The sequence below is a fragment of the Takifugu flavidus genome, chromosome 10 (assembly GCF_003711565.1).
Source record: "Takifugu flavidus isolate HTHZ2018 chromosome 10, ASM371156v2, whole genome shotgun sequence".
Classification (NCBI taxonomy): Eukaryota; Metazoa; Chordata; class Actinopteri; order Tetraodontiformes; family Tetraodontidae; genus Takifugu; species Takifugu flavidus.
Window position 1 is genome coordinate 2,166,554 of NC_079529.1, and position 20,882 is coordinate 2,187,435.

The 20,882-nt window shown below is 46.2% G+C and overlaps 3 protein-coding genes across 7 annotated transcripts; 2 read left to right on the top strand and 1 right to left on the bottom strand.

The window, feature by feature from the left end:
* Window positions 1-1,811: 1,811 nt before the first annotated feature.
* On the top strand, window positions 1,812-8,943 carry tuft1a (tuftelin 1a). The gene is made up of 12 exons (XM_057044669.1): window positions 1,812-2,058; window positions 4,801-4,875; window positions 5,455-5,556; window positions 5,636-5,722; window positions 5,919-5,969; window positions 6,090-6,176; window positions 7,052-7,162; window positions 7,249-7,472; window positions 7,547-7,652; window positions 7,754-7,837; window positions 7,947-8,041; window positions 8,157-8,943. The coding sequence occupies exons 1-12, from the start codon at window positions 1,999-2,001 to the stop codon at window positions 8,227-8,229; spliced, it is 1,155 nt and encodes a 384-aa protein (XP_056900649.1). The 5' UTR covers window positions 1,812-1,998; the 3' UTR covers window positions 8,230-8,943.
* A 110-nt stretch (window positions 8,944-9,053) lies between these two features.
* c10h1orf43 (chromosome 10 C1orf43 homolog) lies at window positions 9,054-12,059 on the bottom strand. The gene is made up of 7 exons (XM_057044670.1): window positions 11,765-12,059; window positions 11,127-11,228; window positions 10,900-10,990; window positions 10,657-10,716; window positions 10,411-10,571; window positions 10,265-10,323; window positions 9,054-10,156 (listed from the first exon to the last, which is right to left on the bottom strand). The coding sequence occupies exons 1-7, from the start codon at window positions 11,825-11,827 to the stop codon at window positions 9,943-9,945; spliced, it is 750 nt and encodes a 249-aa protein (XP_056900650.1). The 5' UTR covers window positions 11,828-12,059; the 3' UTR covers window positions 9,054-9,942.
* A 1,380-nt stretch (window positions 12,060-13,439) lies between these two features.
* Window positions 13,440-19,876, top strand: si:dkey-92i15.4 (uncharacterized). Of its 5 annotated transcripts, none has more exons than XM_057045722.1 (7): window positions 13,440-13,580; window positions 15,222-18,038; window positions 18,098-18,293; window positions 18,384-18,482; window positions 18,559-18,808; window positions 18,907-19,035; window positions 19,453-19,876. In XM_057045722.1, exons 2-7 carry the CDS (start codon window positions 15,535-15,537, stop codon window positions 19,608-19,610), a joined length of 3,336 nt encoding a protein of 1,111 aa, XP_056901702.1. In that variant the 5' UTR covers window positions 13,440-13,580; window positions 15,222-15,534; the 3' UTR covers window positions 19,611-19,876. The 5 variants fall into 5 exon arrangements, 4 of the variants coding, with proteins under 4 accessions (XP_056901702.1, XP_056901704.1, XP_056901701.1 ...); XR_008952444.1 differs by lacking the exon at window positions 13,440-13,580 and adding an exon at window positions 13,627-14,311 and having other exon boundaries at window positions 18,384-18,496; window positions 18,581-18,808; window positions 19,453-19,486; XM_057045721.1 differs by lacking the exon at window positions 13,440-13,580 and adding an exon at window positions 13,637-14,311.
* The last annotated feature ends 1,006 nt before the right edge of the window (window positions 19,877-20,882 follow it).

Below are 20,882 nucleotides of genomic sequence, written 5' to 3' on the forward strand. Positions count from 1 at the left end.
GATTCACCTGACCAACGTTGCCGGTCACACCTTCAGGAGGTTACGTGACACCAGCACGATACTACGCCTCCTCGCACTCTAACCAAACCTGTACGCCGCCACAAGTGTGCAGGACCTGTCAGGCTGGACTGTGAAATTCGACGGAACATACTTTCCATGGGCGCGTTGATGTTTCCATATCATTTTAGTTTTCTAGGCAATTCTAGGCAACGTCTCATGTGTGCGTAGCTGGGCGTGCTGGGTTTGGCAATCCAGACGTGTCAGAACCGTGCAGTTGTTTGGAAATCCTCAGGTGCTCCACACGTGGGAGGAAACGCCATCTCGGCTCAGATTGAGTTTTTATTTATTATCTATTTTTCTACGGTCAGTTGAAGTAAAGCTGGGGAACAGCTGCTGTTGCTTCACTGATTTTCATGGCTTCACTTAGTTACATTACAGATTATTTCATCTGCATTTTAGATTAAAAAGACTGATGTCTTCTTTCTTTACGTAAATATTTTTGGAGGGTTTTTTTAATACTTATTCTTTTTGTAATATATCTGGCTTCAATTCATCCAACGGGAAAAACTGATGATAGTGATGACTGATGATAGTTTCAAACAGTTTCAATCATTAATAAAATAAGTCTCCCTTTTATCTGTTTATCATGTTTAGTCCACCATCAGCTGTTATTATCTCATGAAGCAGAATGTGCAGATTGTTGTGGTCCTGCAGGAATGGTCAGATTGGACTCACGAGGCTGACTGATTTGATTATCACCAACACACGAAAGCGTCATCGCCGCTTTCTGGAAAACATGACCGACACGATGACAATGTGTCGTATGGTGTGACCTTTAACCTTTCCTTTTTTAGTTCCCCCCCTGGGTTTTAGAGAGCTGGGTCACATGACAGGCCGGTGTGAACGACCAGCAGGATCCCGACTCAGCGTTTCGTCCCAGACGTGGATGCACGCAGACAGAAGAACTTCCTCCCCGTGTCTGATCTGTGGATCAGTCTGGCCTGAGGTGTGAGGTAAACGCTTTATTATGTCTCGGTTTCTGGAACGTCTGATGTTGTGGATTCATAACAGTCAGGTGTGTTTGTTCAGGGTTCTGGTTTTGTGGTCATGTGGGCGGTTCTGAACACAAACAATCCTCCATATTAACACCCACCTGTGACATTCTTCTGCAGTTAATCTGCTGTGTGGAAGAATTTCCTTAAAACTCTGGCTTAATTTAGAACATGAACGCAGTCTGTGTGTGTGTGTGTGTGTGTGTGTGTGTGTGTGTGTGTGTGCGTGTGCGTGTGTGTGTGTTTAATCTTTACCTCCCTTTTCTCAAATGTTGATTGATGATTAATGAGATTATTTTTAAAATGTTTACACCCTTTTTTTTAATCACAAACCTTTAATCTGTCCCAACTCCTAAAACACTAACGTGATATTTGAATATTAGGACTTTTGCTTTCTCAAACGGTACAAAAGTGTAAATATTTGAGTTACACTTGTTGTGTAACAACTCAATCTGTGATGCGCTGAGCTCTTATTTTACAATTACCAGACAAACCACGTGATCAACTTCATTTAGTGGGTTTCTTTTGTATCATAATTGCAATAACCTAAACGGATCTGTGCAGGGGTGAATGAATCATTTATGGGTAAGACGATCATTACAGACAACATGTGATGTGAAGATCGGAATGTTTGGTTTCTGGAGCCGATTGTCGCTGGTTCCTCCCATCACAGTTATTCCCGGTTCCCTATTTGGCTCTATCGGCCTGATCGTGGGCGGGTTCTCGCCCTTCGCTCACTCCCATCATGACGCGATGGAGAGGAGGTCATACACACGCACACACACGCTGGAACACAGACTCTCACGCACACGGCCCAGACGCGGATAAGTGCTGCGGTTACTGTGGAGGCGCCGGCACGCTGCTCGCACCGATCGGCTTGAAATTATTTATTCATTCAACCGCGCCTGGATTTATTTATTTATTTGTCCGACTTGAAGATTTCAAGATGATGAACGGGGTGACGAGGAGCCTGTGCACGTTTGAGGACATCAGGAATCAGGAATCAGTAAGTTGGATCCGTCTGTCACTTTCAACCCTCATTTGTTTCATTGTTGTTGGTGTTTGTGAATCACGTGACAGATCGGTATGATTTTGAAACCGCAGGTCTTCACCATCTGCTGTAACCATTAAGTCTTTAGGTTGTTTTTTTTTTTTTTTTTTGGTAGGCCAATTAAAGCCTTAGCCCCCTGCCCCCGCAGAATTAACCCAGATAGCATCTGCTCCTGTCACAGGGGCCTTCTGCTCCCATCATTTATGGGCTTCCATTAGCGCTGGTGACAGATCAGACAGGAGCTTTGTCACCTGAGCTTATGCAAAGGTTCCTCAAACAGGACACTGGCTGTGTACCCAGCATGCTCTGCTGGTAGAAGGAACGATCAGGCATCCGTGTCAGATCAGCGGATGGTTTTTATTGCCCTGCAGACAAAGCTTAATCATTCACCTCACCTGAATAAGCAAACCGTAAACCTGCCGATTTTTTATGAGGTTGCACGGCAACCTGACACTTTCCGGCTTATCAGCGGACCCCCGCAGAGTCCACTTGGACCAGATCCACTTATGGGATGATCCGTGACGAGGGTTATTGCAGACAATCAGCCACGATTTTTTAAAATAAACACGCCGGTTGTGTAACTCCGCCTGCCTGGAAAGGTCAAAGTGTGCAAACCGTCACTATTTGCCCATGAGAGGCTAAATGTTTGCTCAGCAGCTAATTTATCATCACTTTTCATGTAATATGAGGTTAACAGCTTCAGTTATACACCAGAATCATCTCATGTTGACGTCAGGTAAGAGCTGTTGGCCCCCCCCCCCCCCCCCCCCGCAGCACTTGGAGCCACTGTTATCACGTCTATAGAGATTCATAAAGACAAAGAATGTGGCCGATGTAGCAGAGAAGGTCTCTGTCTGTCCTGCTGATAAGTTACAGGAATTCCCAGATTGTGAAAGAGGACAAGAGGAACTGTTGCTTCGAGCCAAATGTCCAAGGGCCGTCGGTGCCAGCCGACTTCTAACCTGTGACACTGTTTCTTCTCTGTAACTGCGCCTCACATCGGCTCCCTCTCATGCAGCGTGAAGCATTCCCGCTGCTCATCTTCAGTCTGACTCTCCTGACGTCAGGCGGCTGGGAGCCAGCCAGACATGACATATCGAAGCATCAATGCAGCCCGAGTTGCCACCTGTTTTTCACGAGGTGTTCAAAAGACGTCATTAAAAAAAACTGATTGACATGACTCAGAAACAGGATTTTCACCAACCCACGACTATTCTTCTCTTCACACCTCACAAAGAAAAGCAGAACCCCTCAAGCTCGAGCGTTGTGTTTCAGCGGGAGCGTCTGACGGGTTTATTTGGGTCCTGACGCCTTACCTGGAGCCGCCGCTTCGGCTCCCACCTGCTGCCGCCTTCTGGGCTGAAGCGCTGAGCTTCTAAAGGCGGCTGGAAAGGTGTCAGAAGTGACATCTGTGCAGCAGGTGCGGGAAAAGCGAGAGCCAAGCAGGGATTTGACGCCTGCTTGGGGACAAACGTCACATCCGACAGGATGGAGAAATGTTTGTTAAAGCTCTTCAACCTTCAACCTTATGATGCTTTCAGCCTGCATGCCAGGCCGTGCCCACGTCTATTGTGTGTGTGTTTGTGAGCCTGTATGGTCTTAGTGTCAGGTTTCTGCCCTGTTGTGAAGACAGTGTGTACCTTTTTTCTGAGTGTGTGTATCCACCATGCGTGTGTGTGTGTCCTGTTCGCGTGTGCGTGCATTCATCACTTCACTGTCCGTCAGCGGACATGAATGGATCCTTTGTCTGTGTTCCTGGGAAATCTAGTATTACAGGTAGCCTCTGGTGGATGGCAGCGTTTTTGTTCCTTCTCTCGGTTGTCAGAGAATCCTTTTTTCTTTTAATCCGTCCATTTATATGGAATCTGAAAGGCATTTCTGAGATGAGATGCTCGGTTTCGGTTCTTTGGTCGTGTGTTTCTGCCTTTATCACTTTATCCATCTCGACTTTCTGATCAGGCCTTCTTGGCTGCGCGTCGTTTATGGTGGCATTACGCAAAAATAAGCCAGCAAAGACTAAACACGATGTAAACAACATGGACAGAGACGATGACTCTGACGGGGTTGCTTGTTGATGTTCGGTCTGCTGCCAAGGGACCCACAGGAAAACAGCCAGACATCCCCCCCCACCCCCACCCTCCCACACACACACATCCGCATAGTTGTATATATGTGCACACACACACCCACACAGAGGAGGGGTCCCTTGACTGGAGGACAGGTCCTCACAGAGAGAAACAACTGGGGTATTTTAGTGTCTTTTATACTGTTTAATTGCCTCCTTCCATTATTGCCAGTGTCGGTTTATGGTTGCCGGTGTGGTTTCGTTTCTATGGCAATGCTCCGTCTCGCTTGACTTTTCCTCCCACTTTCCCAGAAATCCGAGCTGGCGCTTCCAAGCGTCAGGGGGCATCTGGAGAGTTTCCGACTAAAGCCCCTCTGACGTCTTTAGCACACAATTTAAACGAAACAATCTGTCTTTGTGCAGCTGTGAAAAACTTTCACTTTCACCCTGACGCTCGTAACAACCCCCCGTCCCCCCCCCGTCCCCCCGTCCCCCCCATCCCTCCCTATGACTCAATCTCTCCTCCGCCTCTTTTTTCCCTCTCCTCCCTCAAAATAGTCTCCGTCCCGTCTCTGCATCTCATAACGGTTTCTTTGTGGACGCGCTTCATCGTCTCCTTGTTTCATTTCCAGGAGGGGTGCAGGCGGCTGCGGCTCACCCTCCACAACCAGAGTCTGGATCGGAGCGCAGAGCAGCACAGAGACAAGGTAAGATGTGATTACTGCCCCAACAGAAAGGTCAGATGTTCTGCCATATTTAGAAGTCCGTCTCAGAGTTATCAGACGCGCTAATCGCAGCGGCTGCACTTCCTTTGGTGGTAAGATGCTCGCTGCTGTGGCCATATTTGGACCCAAGAGTTCAGATCGTTGGCCTGCTCAGAGATCCAGAGGATTTACCTCAGAGATCCTGCACGTCGCATTCCGAAAAAAACGAATCCTTTTCAAACATGCCGAGCTGCCACCAGCTTGTCCACCCCTCCGCTCATCAGCCCCGGTCCTGCTTAAAGGGGCGCAGCAGTTGCAGAGGGAGCTGGACCACCAGAGCTGCACGGTTCAACAATCTCTTCTGTCCGTCTGCTTACATAACGAGACGAAGCAGATGTTTATGGGTTTGCCTCCTCGGTCCTTGGGGCCGAATGTTCTTCTGATTCCAGGGTTTATAGCTCCTCGTGTTCAGCTGTTAGAATGGAATTGTTCCTCCAAACTTCTGGTCTATGATAATTACAAGAGCAGCACATCCGTCTTCTCCCCTCATACTTCATTCAAACTTTTAAAAAACATTTCCAGCCCATCGGACGTGCGTTTGCACTGGTGCAGCCGGCGAGCGACAGGGCAGTTCTGACCCCCGAACCCGTCAAAACTACAGAAGAGCAGGTGGAGGTTATCAAAGTGAGTGGTTCTCCACACTGTCTGCCCTAAAAGTTTGTGTTTTATCTAATATTTCGGCGTTCCCTTTCTGCTTTTCCAGGTTTATCTGGAGGCGCGAAAGCAAGAGCAGCAGAAACACCAGGAGAGCCTGAAGATGCTGTCTGATGAAGTCTCACAGATACAGGAAGTCAGTATTTATCGCTGCTGCACACACACACACACACGACCACACACACACACGTACACGCACAGTGGCGCTTCTGTGAATTATGTAACACGTTCTCATCATGCAAACCGCCTCCTCGCCCTCCTCCTGCAACTTTTCCAGACTTGCTTTCTGACCGATTCATCTGATTTTTTTGATCTGTTTTTATTTTCTGCAGGTGAGATATTGCTTGAAAACACTGAGGGAGCAAATGGCAACCAAAAACAAGGTGGGTCTATTTTTGAGCCGCTCGGCCATTGTTAGCGTTATATCCTGTGTGCTTAAAGGCATTTCCTCCCCCCCTCTTTATCGCCTCTGTTAACGATGTTGCCTCTTCTTCCTTTTCCAGCCGCTCATAAATGGGTGGAAGGTTAGCATCCCCTTCAAGAAGAGCTCCTCATCTGCAGCCAAGGGGGGAGCTAAATCGGACGGGCAGGTGAGGAGATCCTCACACACGCCGCTCTTTTTTCCAAAAAAGCAACATTTGATCATTGACAGGGATTTAACCAATAATATACATCATTAACAGAACTTAGAACAATGAATCACAAACATTTCATCAAGAGCTTTAAACCTGACATCTTTACTTGAACATAATACCGTCGTGCACATTCAGCACATGCATTTAATTAGATGAGCCAGCGACGGGGCACCGCCTCCGGCCACCGTAATCACCAACGTACGTGTGAAACAACCTCCTCCTAGAGGTGCCAAAGCAAAATGCAGCGTGGATTTTTTTTTGCCAAGAGATGTAAGAAGATACCAGAGAACTAGTCTCCCACGAGTTGGAAACCACAACGCCCCAGGGCCCGTGTAAAACATTCCAGCGCTCGCTGTTTCTCACCCTGCTGCACGCACATTGTTCTGGCCCTCCTCGCTGACCCATGCATTCCACAAATGCTTCGTCTTTAATGGTTCTGTTGCCATGCCTGGGCTGTGTTTAGCAGGAGCAGCCAGGAATGTTACTACAAAGATGAGTTAGGTTGGATTGTTTTTGAGTTTATTATAGCGCCGGATCCTGACTCACAACAGGACCTGTTTACAGGCGTTAACACCCTTTCACTAACACAGCACATGACATCATGATCAGACTATGTTCTCCTGCACGCCTGAGCTAATGTCGATACCCAGGAATCAGATTGTGCTCACAGATCTAGCAGATATCAAACTCAACGCCTGGCAACGTGTGCAGTTTAGCACACCTGGACTTTTAAGTTCCTCCCTCGACAACTGTTTGAGTCTCAACTGGATTGGACTGTGTGGACTGAGACATGGCTGCCAGCGCTGACTCGTCAATTCTTTCTCCTTCAGGAGGTCGATGAAGAAGCAGAGCGAGCCAAGCTGAGGGAGGTCAGCAAGCGCTTGTATGCACAGCTCCAGGAGGCCGAAAAGAAGCACCAGGAGGAGAAAGAGAGGCTGCAGGTAACAGCTTCGTCTGGGTGGAATGAATGTGGCCTGCACCATTAAAACACGACAGTAAAACACCCCCCCGCGTCCCCGTCTCACAGACCGAAGGGAGCAGACTGAGGGAGCACCTGAGCGAGCAGGAGGACAGGTTGAAGACTGTGGAAGAAGACAGCGAGAGGAAGGATCAGCGCATGCAAGAGCTGCAGAGGCTGCTGGGAGGGATGGAGCAGGAGAGCGCCGCCCTGCGGGAGACCATCCGCAGCCGCGAGGAAGAACTCGGCAATCTGCGCAGGATGAGGGAGGAAGGGCGGGCGGGGGAAGAGAGGTCAGTGAACTCCCGTCTGCGCACGGAGCGACAGAAAAAGTATCTGTGTTGTAAAACTCTGTGTGGACTTTCAGAGCCAAGCGGCTGGAGAAGGAGGTGTCCGTTCTGAAAGAGAAGATCCACCATCTGGACGACATGCTGAAGAGCCAGCAAAGGAAAGTCAGACACATGATCGAACAGGTGAGGGCCACATGGCGCCGCCAAAGGCAAACACTTGGATTCTGGCTGCGTATTTAAGCGGGATTCGCTCGGCGTTTGACTGCGTGTTTGCTCATCTGCAGCTCCAGAACTCTCGTATGGTGATCCAAGAGAGGGACCACGTGATCAAAGAGCTGGAGGAGAAAGTGGCTTTCCTGGAGGCCGAGGTGAGGGCCGTTTCTCCTGAGAGAAACAGACGTTTTGTCATTTTAATAAAGTGGAAAGAGATGGGAACAGTGGCTGTTAATACTCACCTTTGAACTCCTGCTCGTGCAGAACCGAGAGATGCATGATCGGATGGAGTATTTCCTGGGAGGTGAGAGGTCAAATTCCTACCTTTCTTCAGAGCGCAACGCCCAGATTGTCTACAGGTAAAGTGTTTTTTTATTTTTGAGCGGTAGAATTGGCCCATTTTAGCACCTGTTTCAGCTCCGGCCATCGCCTTATATGAGAAGCAGCTGAATCCTCTTCCTTTCCTTCCCGCAGCAAACCAATCAAACCATCCAACTCATCCAACAAGCCCCTCCCTTTCATCAAAGTCATCGAGATCAAGTCATGAAGCAGCAGTGCAGAAGGAGGCAGCGAAAGATGGACCTTTTGAGTGTGGACTAAAGTCAGACAACACCAGAAACGGTGGCACGGGAGCACTGGCTGCATGGAGCGTGTCTGCTTTCATGAGTTTACTGACCCAGGTGATGCCCATTTCAACCTTTACTTATATTCCTGCATGTTGTGCGCCAGTAATCTTTCTTTTGCTCTTTTTCTTTATTTCCCTCGAGCAAAGTGCAGGATGGGGAAGTAGGTTATGGCATCATAGACTGTATTTCCTAGCCATGTAGCAAACATAGCTAACAAAGCTGAAGGTTTGGTGTAAATGAATGATTAACACAATGGGCCACATTCGGTGACGTTGTAGCCCACTTAAGCGTGACTCCTGTTTGCATCGCACTCCAGTTGAACAGTGTAAAATTGGCAAACTTGAGGTCAATGAAGATTGTTGGATATTTGTGTAGTTTTACGGCCCTTTATAAATACGGCACTTTACAAACAAAAATGGAAGTAAAAGAAAGAGTAAAAGTCCAATGAGCAGACCGTTGGCATTTCTGTATAATAGTGTCGTTTCATTGTCTTGCATACTGTATTTCTTGTCGACATTTCAGTTTGTGTCACATTGTTGTAAATAGCAGAGTTGAATGTGATTTCCTTGATTTCCACCTAACACTTTTCTATTTATTTATATTGAATAAATTGTTTTGTTCTTTTCTGAAGTAAACTCTCATCTTTTACGACTCCTAAAACAAAGATATCGGGGCAGAAAACGTCGCATCTAACGTTCACGACAGTTGCAGCGCCCTCTCCTGGACAAGAATGGACTAGTTACTATTTTAATTCCGTCAGTTTTATTTGAAAGGCAACTTGTACAATATGGCATTGCAACACAACGTAAACAAAAATTAAGGCATAAAAGTTATTTCTGGAACCGCATCGCATAGTTCTGATATCTTGCAATCTAACAACTTTCCTGATTCGATTTTACATTCAGTCTTAAACACCTTTAAATTAATTGCACTAGTAAAACCGACTTGAGAAGAGCACTTAATCATCACAATTCATTAAGTATGGCTTCTTTAAAACAGGTTTAAAACAGGTATTAAGATACAGTGGCAGACATTTCTGTAAACAGAATAGAATTTCTGTGTGAGGCAGCCATTAATACTGTTTGTCCATGACAAATATATTCAACTTTTTTAAATATTCAAATACAGTAAGTCAACTGTAACCTGTAAGAAGACGAAACAAAAGAGACCTCTTCAGCTGTACTGCTACAACAAAGGATGAGCAATGGGAAACATTTAACACACTGAATTAATCGCTTTAATCCAGCTGAATCAGCACCGAGATGCCTCGGTACAAAAGGGTTTCCGCCTGAACACGCCTGCATCCTGTGCTGAATGTTCCTCATTCTTTAATTTGCGTGGGCCTTTTCGGTAGTGCAATAAATACTCGATTGTCTTGTGCTGTTGCATAGCCAGTCGCTCTGGTATTGGTCAAATCAACCCTGTTAAGTTTGGTTATACATCTAGGAGATCGTAACACTTTATAGGTATATGCATGGAATATTAGGCCCACAGGTGAGGAGCTTTATGTCACGTCTCATATAGAGTCCGTATGAGTGCTGTGGTTTTATTGTCTATCCAGTGAGTGATTGGTTCCTGGCGGAGGAAACGTTCCTCATCCTCCACCCGTGTGTTCTGGTGAGGGTACCGGATTCTCAGAAAGAACTGTCCAGAGTGTTGTAGTTGTCTTTGAAGTTCTTCAGCTCCAGGAGGTGTCTGGGCCGCTTGCTCCGCTGCTGCACCGCTGAGGCGAGGTAGTTGCCCTGAGTGGGGGAGGAGGCGGAGCTGGTGGGCTCCGAGCTGCTGCTCAGGTCTTTGGCCGCGGATTGGTGGCGCTGGCTGGACGAGCTGCCGTTGCAAGACCTGACGCTGAAAACAACGGGGGAGAGAGCAGGCGGGTAACAGCGCCCCCTTAACATTCAGGGATGGGATTAGAATAAATGGAAAGCTGCGGAGGGAAAAGGAAAGTTGACTTACAGACTGGCCAGTTCAGTTAGAGCTTGTTGGTACTTCAAAAATTCTGCTTCACCAAAAGCCTACAGGCAAAAACACACACACACACACAAGCAATGACTCCCACTCTCAGTTTTAATTTAGAATAAATGATGTTGGGAGGTGCCCACCTCTGCCCCGTGCCGTGCTTTATTGTACCCATCCAACACTGCGTAGACGAGAGGGCTCTCCCGGAATACGCAGTTGGACTTTCGCAGCTGTAACAGCCAGATCTCGAGACGTTTACCTGTCACAGCAGTAGATGTCCCACCCAGCTCATGGAAAGGTAGATCTAAAGACATGGCACAAGCGACTAGTATAGAAACAGGGAACTATTCCAAGGAGTTCCAAAAAGGCGTAAACAACAACCAAATTACCAATGTCTCTGATGGCGTCCAGCGCTCTCATCCTGTACAGGTAGTCATGGTTACACGAGTCTGAAACACACATGCACGTATATTCATCAGAAATACCAATGCTGATGATTGCACTGTATGTGTGTGTGCCCGGGTGTGTGTGTGTGTGTGTGTGTGTGTGTGTGTGTGTGTGTGTGTGTGTGTGTGTGTGTGTGTGAAGAACGCATACACACACACACACACACACACACACACACAACTTACTCAGTCGGTCATCATCAGTGGTCAGCAGACGAGGCTCAAAATTAATCTTCTGGACATGGCACAGTTTGGCCTCAATTTGCTGTCGCAGCTCCTAAAGAATGCATGTCCACACACACACACACACACACACACCATTAAAAAAACTGCAGGTCCTCATTAAGATTCATCATTGTGTGTGTGTGTGTGTGTGTGTGTTGTGTGTGTGTGTGTGTGTGTGTGTGTTTTACCTTAGGAGCATTGTGACCCAGAGGAACATGGGGACCTCTCCGAGACTTCATGGCAAATCGCATAATTTGTCTTTTGACAAAAATAAACAGCAAAACAAACACCTAAAAAACAACCAAGAGTCTTCTCAGATCTTTCCTTTTAATGTTCTTTCCCATGATTTAAAGTTAAGCCTCCTCAGTTTTATATCAGTTATCATCATCATCATCATACACCAAAATGTACCCTCATGCTAAATATCATAATAAAAGCAATTCAACTCTAACACAATATAAATGAATGTCAAATGTTTGCAAATCCATTGTTGCAGCGATAACAGGAGTGATTAGGGTGTAACGCAGTTCATAAGATCTTGCATAATATAGCTTAGCTCTTTAAAATGATCCGACCAGTTCATTAAATGCGGATAACTGGTTTGATTCGGAGGATTCTACGAGATCTATATCGAATTTATTTCCATCTCTTCCAAATCTGACAGCGAAAATCTCTGTTAGGGCCACATAATACTGATGTACACAGCACCGGTTCTCGGGTTTCAACTGAGAATTCATTTAAAATGGGTAATAATGTTGCTGATTAAATCGTCATAAAAGCAAAAATTAAAGATTGCCGTGTCGCAGTAATACAATGCGAGACTTACGAGACTTCCATAGGCCATAACCAGCACCACATTGACGCTTGACAGAGGAGCGTCACTCCGCATGTTGAGCCGATTAACTTTTTGTCAATAAATTCGACGCTAGTTTAACTACTTTTAGAAGTAGGGGGTGTCGGAAGGCCACGTTTTCATTTAAATCTTCGGGTCGCTTATATACCTAAAGTCATCATTAAGCAGCGATCCAAAAACAAGGAAGTACAATTCTTAAGACTACTATTTCTCTCCGATGTCGGTGTTGTTGACTTCCGTGATGGTCATGTGACCACGATACTGAAGCTCTATTGGCTGCTAAAGTGAGACGTCCATTTCTCTATGTTTACATTGGGTTTTTTTTGTTTTTGTTTAATTCTAGTTTGTAGGTTAATAGGTTATCAGTAAAAAGTGGACTTGATCTTGGGGGTGTGTAAATAGAGCATTGGTATGGAAAAGCTGTGCATTGGTTTAATATGATTTTGGCCCACTCTTTGCATCTATAACCATTTCAACTCTTCTGGGAAGACGTTCCACAATGTTTAGGAGTGCAGTTTGGGAAGGTTTTAACCATTCTTCCAGAAGCTTGTGTGGTCAGACACTGATGTTGTTTGAGAAGACCTGGGTCGCAGTCTTTGCTCTATTTCTTCCCAACTTTCTTTGTGGACTAGCGTGCTGTAATCTTGAAACAGGAAGGGAGTCATCCCCAAACTGTTGCCGAACATTTGGGAGCATGAAATTCTCCAAAATGCAATTAGTAATTACAAGCATAATAAATTGAAATCCAGACAAAAGAAATATATTTCTAAAGAATTTCAATTATCCAATTGGGTGTGCTATCAGGTTAAAAAAAATTGGAATATGCACAACTATAATTTTGATAACCTTAAAGCCTCAGAACAGACAAAGGTCTGCACATATATAAACGCTTAAACCTTCAGGGCTGCTGAGATGAGGAGCGTCAGAGCTGTAGTGGTTTTACATATATATATATATACACAGACACACACACACACACACACACACATATATATATCCAAATCTCTATGGCTCAGTGACTCAGGTGACCCAGACCAAACAGGAAACAGCATGAATTAGTGAGGCCTTAAAACAGCATCTTACTGATAAAACAATGAAGCAACACCTTGGTAATCAATGAGTAGGGAAAACACGGAGCACTGTTTGATCACCATATTTGGCTGCTGGTGCCGGGAAATATTTGATAGCTGTTATTTTTCTTATCATTTTCTCAACAGTGTAATTGATTTTTTTTTTTTTTTTAAATGCAATATTGTGATTACAGAAGCACTTAAAGATCATAACCTAGGTGTTCTGCTGTCCACAGAAATGGCATCACTCTACAGGCGATTCTATGAAAATAAAATAAATCCCACGCTGACCTTTGTGACCTCATCAAAGTTATAAATGCTAGAAAATGTGTGCTGTGTGTATTCCAAACTCTAAAGGATGATGAAGCAGCGTCTGTATAAACTGGACAATAATGTGCAGTTGTCCCACAAAGACACTGAGTACGTTTCTTCTGTCAGGAACAGTGGTGGGTGTGTGTGGAGGCCTTTTTACCCCAGCGTACAGAGTTATCTCTGTCCTGACTGTGCACCCTACCAGCACTCCGCATTTACAGCCAATCATTGATTAGATCACGGGGACTCGAAGAGGCACCAGCTGAACGTTCTCAATCTTCTGACGGCGCAAGACAGACGTGAAGACATCCTCTTTTTGAGGTGCTGTGCTCTTACCACAATTTCCTTTGTTGGAGCAGACGGCAGAAGCTTGCAACAAAAAAAAACACAGCAGTGAGACAGAAAGTGTAAGTAAGCTGTAAATGGCTTTATTAATATTCGCTTCTCTTGTTCTCTTATGGTTGATATAGTTTAAATGCTGCTTGTTTTTTTTTTTACTGAAGTGCTGTTGGCTTTGTTTAAAACCTCTTTGTGGTTCCTGGTCGTAATTAAAGGTGCTCTTGGACTTTCTATTTTGATATGTGCTTTGCTTGGATAATTAGGGTCAGGTAGAATATATGCCTGTGTTTTGAAAATGTCATTCTTGTTTTCTGTTCCACAAATGATCTACATTGCGTCTGTTCTCCCACGAGCTTCCAAATAAAACTGTTGTGTGTGTGTGTGTGTGTGTGTGTGTGTGTGTGTGTGTGTGTGTGTGTGTGTGTCTGTGTGTGTTTTAAGCTATGTAGTTTGTGACACAGTGAACTGTAGTCAGGAATGCTACCCTGTGAGAAGAGGAAAAGGAGAAAATAACAATTGCAGTGGGAGGAGAGAGAGAGAGGGAATGTCACAGACAGAGAAAGAGAGAGAGAGAGAGAGAGGACGAGAGGATAAACCGGTGTGGTAGGTTTGCGTCACTGTGCAGAATCATCATGCAAAGCTGATGTAAAGAGGGGAAGAGCTGAAGACAGAGATATACAGATAGAAAGAGAGCGAGAGAGAGAGCACAGTTATGAGCTGATGTCGCTTCAGATCACTGTCTTCATTATGACCCCATGTCAACAAGGTGATCCACGACGAGATATCCCACTCAGAGGAGGTAAGATCCATATGTAACTGGTTGAATAAGGGCAGCTGTGACTACATGTACGTTAGTGGGTTTTTTCCTGCTCATTTTGAGTTTATGGTGGACTGTGTTGCCCAGGTTACTCAGACCTTGCAGAACAGGTGTTTCTGTAAACTGACACTCAGACTCACTTGTACTGGAAAACAGCAGGTAGCATGTCTCTCAAAGCCGCGCGAAGAAGTTGGATTTTAGAAATGTTCCACGGGATAAATGGTTATCTCGTTCCTCTGTCCATCTGGTCAACGGCCCATTGATTTGGTCCCTTGGGTGAGCGTAGTTTCCCTATCATCTTTGATTGTTGCTGGTCGCTGAGAACTGATAGCCTCAGTTTTCAAAGGGAAATCAAAGGGAATAGCTCAATGTGACTGCAGTTTATCTGCATCATTAATTACACCTGAATCAGCAATGTACTAAATTATAGTGTGTGGTGACATGTATGCACAGCACATGCATCACCCCTGACGTGCACCTAACACAGGATGATTGTGTGACTTCCATGCATAGTTTTCTTGGTGGATTGCTGTTAAGGGAGTTTTTCCAGTTTTTGGTGGAGCTTTAGCTGACGCTCTCAGGTAGTCATGAGTGTGTTGCTTGTGTAAACAGCCGTTGCCAAATGTGTACAGGTTTCGTCCAACTGTTTCTTGAATGGCCCCATTGAGTTCCTTCAAACAGAAATGACATAATTCACTGGGGTTAGAAGTGTCATGTTGTCCGTCTTTGTTCTCTCCATGATCGATTTCGAGCTCTCTGTGACCTGCTGTTTGCTCTCCTCGACTGGTCCGACTCTTTTGAAGGAGTTTTAGCAACCAGAGTGCACATATCACAGCATTCCAGACTAATCCACTCAGAGGATGTGTGCTTTTCTTTTTTTTTTGGCTCGCAGGGAACAGGAGCTGGTCACTGAAGTCGCGCTTCGGAGTCTCAACGGCGGACCGAGCGCAACAGCTAACTCACAAACTTTCATCAGGAGCATCACAGCGATATCAAAGCCTCTCATGAAGGACTGTTTTTTGGAGTAAAGCATCATTCAAACTGTCCCACCTTTCAGTTTCCACACTCGAGTGCAGTATAACAAGAATCCTGCTCGGCTTCTAAAACATTTGCTCGCTATTGTTTGTATAAAAGCTCAGACTTCCGATCTTTTTTTAGTATTTGGCACTTGTCAGGTGCTCGTTAACTTTGTTTACCCTTGGAAAATGGACTTGTCACTGTTGCCAACTCAAGTGAGTGAGCACAAGAGGCCGAGCGCCCGAGCACTGTTCACTGTGCGCTCGGCTAACTCTCCATCCTACAACCTCAGCCGCAGGGGAGGCATTCGCAAAACCAGAAGCTTTCTCGAGGAGGGGAGCGAGAAAACTGAGGGAGGAAATAAACGACATGTTACAAACAAAGAGGAGAATCACACCTTGGCTGGATCCCAGAGTGGATGGCAGGGCAGTGTCAAAGGTCAACGTGAAGCCAATAACACATCACACTATATAATGTCCACTCTTCTAACCCAGAACGGCTCCGCAGACAAAACAAAAACAGAGCTCGACTCTGTGAACCGTGTAAACAGTCATCCATCAGCTGAGAGGCGTGGGAGGACTGAATGGAGGAGACACGACCTTCCCAGCAGGAGTCAAAGTTTGGATTTCAGAACAGGGAAAAGGAGTCCGGATCAAGACAAAAGCCACAACCTATTTGTGCTGCCATCCTTTAGAGGAGGGAGCATCGGAAAATACGGTCTGGGTGAACGAAAGACAGAGTGGGACTGCGAAAGAGGGAGGGTGAGATCTTCTGTGCAGCTTTTTAACTCCGAGGGCACAACTAATGATGACAAAGATATGAGCCCGTTAAGTCACCACGATCAGAATTTAAATAGGGGCGATAGGGGTAACTCTCTGCCCTCCAGGTGGAGGTCACTCTCTGGGCCTGGTTCTGACATCAGAAGGACGGCTACAACACCCGGGCCCAAAGGAAGCCAGAGTATATTAGAGCGGATTAAGAAACTCTACGGATCAACTGGTTTTAGTAAAACGGAGGATTATAGCAGAATTAGGGACTTGTCCAAACCGGGGTTGTCTCCTCACAAAGAGACAGCCACAGATTTCAATGTTTCGCCCCAGCAGAGGTCACACGAGTGTACAACAGGCGGGACGTACCCTAAACATTTCTCATCGGGGAGCACAAACAGTCCTGGGACAAGCACATCATTCAACTGGACTCAGAACGATACTCGTGAGACGTCTCTTTCTCCCGGGACTGCCAGGAACAGCGAGAAGCTGTTGAGAGGACAGTGGCATGGAAAGACTGAAGACAGGTGCTCAGAGGACAGAGGGCTCATACGGAGTGGAGCGGTAGAAAGTTTAGGCACAATGTCTCTGGATAGAATGAGGAGCAGGAACAGTGTTGCAGCTCAGCTGAGATTTGCAAGGGCTGCAGGAGAAATCCTTCCAAACACCTCGTCACAGGAGGAAGAGGCTCCCTCTTGGAGAGATTCACTCAGACTGAGCGAGAAACGAGGTGCTGGAGGTCAGATACAAGTGGAAAATGTTGAGACTGATGAACTAAATAGGACACCCAAGGGACGAGAGGGAGGTTTTAAAGAAGGGGAGGAGGAGAAAAAGCCAGATAATGGAGCAACAGTTGATGAGGATGTGTTTGAGTTACACCCACAAAAGGCAGCAACAAAAGCAAGTGAGCAGAAGAAAGTCCCAGAGATTATGTCTGTCTCCTCAGCAGACAGCGTGAAAAACAGGATTCATCAGTTTGAAGCCCTGACGCAAAGATTCCAGGACGTGGCCCCAGGACAGTTGCTGCCCAAACGAACCTTCTCTGTGCCGACTCAGGTCAGCAGGGCTCAGGGTGGAGTGAAAAAGAGCTGGTCAGCAAAAGCTATAGGAGAACTGAAGGAGAGGAGTGAAGGATTAAAGGAGGCAGGTGAGGCAAAAGGGATGTTTTCAAGAGGTAAAGTGGGGCCAGGAAGGTCTTTGTCGGTGGATGAGGTTGGGTTAAGATTAGAAGAAAGAGAAGGGAGTGAATTGGATCACAGTGGCAACAATTCTGCTGAAGACTTCCAAAATTATCTCAGGCTCAAGAAACCCTTTGAGATCCCACTAAAAAGAGATGACCAGGGACCACACGGAGGTTTTAGCATAGATGAAACCGATTTTACTAAAATCTCCAGCCCCGATGGGGAAAGAAAGAGGCCGACATACCTGCCGCTGTCCGTCTGCAGCAACACTGGGGGGCAGCAAACATCTCCTTCCCCTACTGAAGACAAGACCCCGTCAAATACTCCAACTAACTCACCTCATCTTTCACCTACTACTCAGCCAGAAGAGACCACCCTCTCACACCGTAAAACTGAAGCACCCCCCACAGACGCAGCAAAATCCCACAAAGAAGAGCCCCCACTCCTCCACGCAACCCCCCCAACATACCCCCACAGCAGGAACACCCATCTCGCCGCCCCCGATGTCAGCGCATGTCTTCCAAGAAGAGGCAAACAGTCGGTGTTGGACATGGACGCCTGGTTGTCCAGCTTGAATACGGAGATTAATGTCTGGAACGACCGAGACGACTCCGAGGACGACGATGATGACGATGAGGGTACTCAGAAGGATGAAGATTCCAACTATGACTCTGACTCCGGAGAGTCCTCCGTTACCATCACCAGCAACATGAGCCAGTCAGAACAGAAGAGCTTCTCGGTCAGGTGGGTCGACGCCGCTCAACTTTCGCTTTGTCTGAGATGCTCACCCTTCTTCTCTGTAGCCTCTCAGACCTGTGCAACTTTGCTGGAGTCGACTATGAGTCAGAGAACGATGACAACGACTGGCCGGTGAACACCCGGCGATCGGCCTCGCTGAGCTCCGACATTTCGGCCTTTTCTTGTGTCTCTGTGCTGCCCAGCGAGGAGCTGGACAAGCTGCTGGATGACGTCAGGAGCCTGGGAGACAGCAACCTGCAGGTACAGGAGCTGCGCACAAAGCTGTGCTCGCGGCGTGGTTTTCACTTTTGTCATGTTAAACAAGAGTCTGATTGTTCTCCGTCTGCGTAGGACTACAATGCAGTGCAGGTGGTGGTTCTCCATAAGGAGGTGGGGATGGGACTGGGCTTCAGCGTGGCAGGAGGCGTAGACCAGAACAAGCCAGTTACTGTGAGGAACCAAAGGTTTCTCCTGCGTCCACGTGTTGTAGTTGTCAGCCTCATTGTGTGTCATGACTTATTTCCAGGTTCACAAGGTGCTCTCCTCAGGTGTAGCAGCTCAGGAAGGCTCCATACAAGAAGGGGACACCGTGCTGTCCATCAACGGCACCTCGCTGTGTGGCTGCGCCCACTGGGAGGCCCTGAGGGTCCTGAGGAGAGCCAGGATTCGGAATCTGGGGGTGGTGGTCCTGAGGAGGGGAGAAGACACTAATGTCTCCAAGATCGGAGGAGAGACAAGTAGCGATGGTCCAATGCAGACCCAGGTCACAGAGACAGGTCAGAGGTCACATTTGAGCAGGGTTTTATTCCAAGGTTTTCTGCCTTAATCATAAATAGATGTGATAGAGTTTTCTTTCTCCGTGCTGCTTTCACAGGTCAGCGTGTTTGTGTGCGTCTGGAGAAAAAAGGCAGAGATCTAGGCTTCAGCCTGGAGGGGGGTGCAGGTTTCAGTGCAGACTCCAGTCTGGAGAACAGGCCTATTAAGGTGCAGAAGATCTTTCAGGGTGAGTGCTCACTGCTCTCCAAGGCTCCTGGCCTCCTTTTGGAGGTCACTAAAACAATCAGAAAAGTAAAATCTCATCTTGGAATAATTATTTTCATCATCCCGTCATCCCCCATTGTTGAACTGAGTAAAATTTGCCCCACAAGGTCGTCCATTCTTAAGATAGAATGTCTTATTATGGGTACACATTTTCTCACAATGCTAAAAAAACATGTATATATTAAACATTATTAGGTCTAATATTCTTATATATATAATTTAACTGTCAGAAGGATTCATTTTCACCTAATTTTGGTCCAGCTGCATAATATACGCAGGCCAAGGTCAATTTCATTAAAAAAAAGAATTCTTAAAAACTAATCCACTCTGGGACAGAGTGAAAATAACTAAACTTTCCTTTCCCCCCCTCCTGTTTCAGGTGGTCCTGTTGGACAAGTGTGTCCTGGTGATGAGGTCTTGGAGATCGGCGGCGTGAGCACGATGGGGATGAGACGTATCGAAGCCTGGAATTTAATCCGGAAGCTGCCTGCTGGTCCTGCGGACTTGGTTCTGCGCCGTTCACAACAGGAGACGTGACGAAGAGCTTTGTGAAGTGTGAAGGTTTGCCTTCCACGCACCCCCCTCCAGGCAGAGACGTAAATGGAGACTTTTGGACTGGATGGAATGCGAGCCATCACATTTTACCTAAGATATGATTCAAAATAAGAAAACTAAGTCATTTTAAGCCCAATTTGACAGCTGTAAATAAAACAAAAACAATACTTTTGTAATATAATGAACATATTGTATATTGAAGCGTACATTCGATGTTAATATTGCTTTTTAATAAATCCTAACTTAAAGTCACGACTCTCCTTTTGACCGGCAGGGGGAGACATGGTGACGATAAGATATCGTTATCTGTTTCTGTGATTTCTATTTTATCTTGTGATCATGCAGGGATTTATATGTTTCCTAGATTTCTAACATCAGAAGAGTTCAATGTTCAGGGTCTGGGGACGGGACGGTGTCCTCCCTCAGCAGGGCTTTCCTCTGAGCAACAGATGTTTGTGGTAAATCCCTCTCCAGAGGAAACATTTTAATTCATCTATAGCTTTCTATAGCATCCAGTCAATGTCACCCTCAGTTCGGATGGACTCATTGAAGAAACGGAAGAAAATATTGTAATGGATCGATCCAGAATTGAGCCGGATTCCCACCCAAGCTCCAGCTGATTTCTGCTACTCATCATCAGTGGTTTCCTACGATAGAAGGTTTAGCTGGAACGGGTTCCTGGTTCTCAGCCTCTCTTTTATCTCTGCAGCAGCAGGTTGTGAACGCTGTGAAAGCTGCAGCTGGTCGGCTCAGGTTCTGTCAATGACACCAGCCTCTTGTCTTCAACCAGAGGCTTTGGACCTTGTTTTGAATTTTTCTGGGTTTCTTTGTTGTGGACCTTCACCCGTGGGCCTCCCCTTATCTTTCCCTCTATCCTCTATCTGGCAGTCGGCTTGTTACACTTCAAGATTCTAAGAGCTGGTTCCTATTTGCAGGAATATAAAAAATAGAAAAGCAGATGCTGATTTGCGCAGGTAGTTCTTACAGTTATTTTTAATGATGTTTTTTTTAAATCCCCTCTACAACACAATTATATCTTTTTGGGTGGACATGACAGACCCTCGGGTCAGCCAATGCTGCTAGTATGACGACCAGACAGTAACCAGTAACCAGACAATTTCAAGGCATCATTTCTCGAAAACAAGTGTGATGAGCAAATAAATCCACATTCTTTTGAGGGCAAGTTCAATCATTGAATCCAGCATGAAAGTGGAATGCTTCTCTTCTCTCTCTCTCTCTCTGCCGTATGTTCTA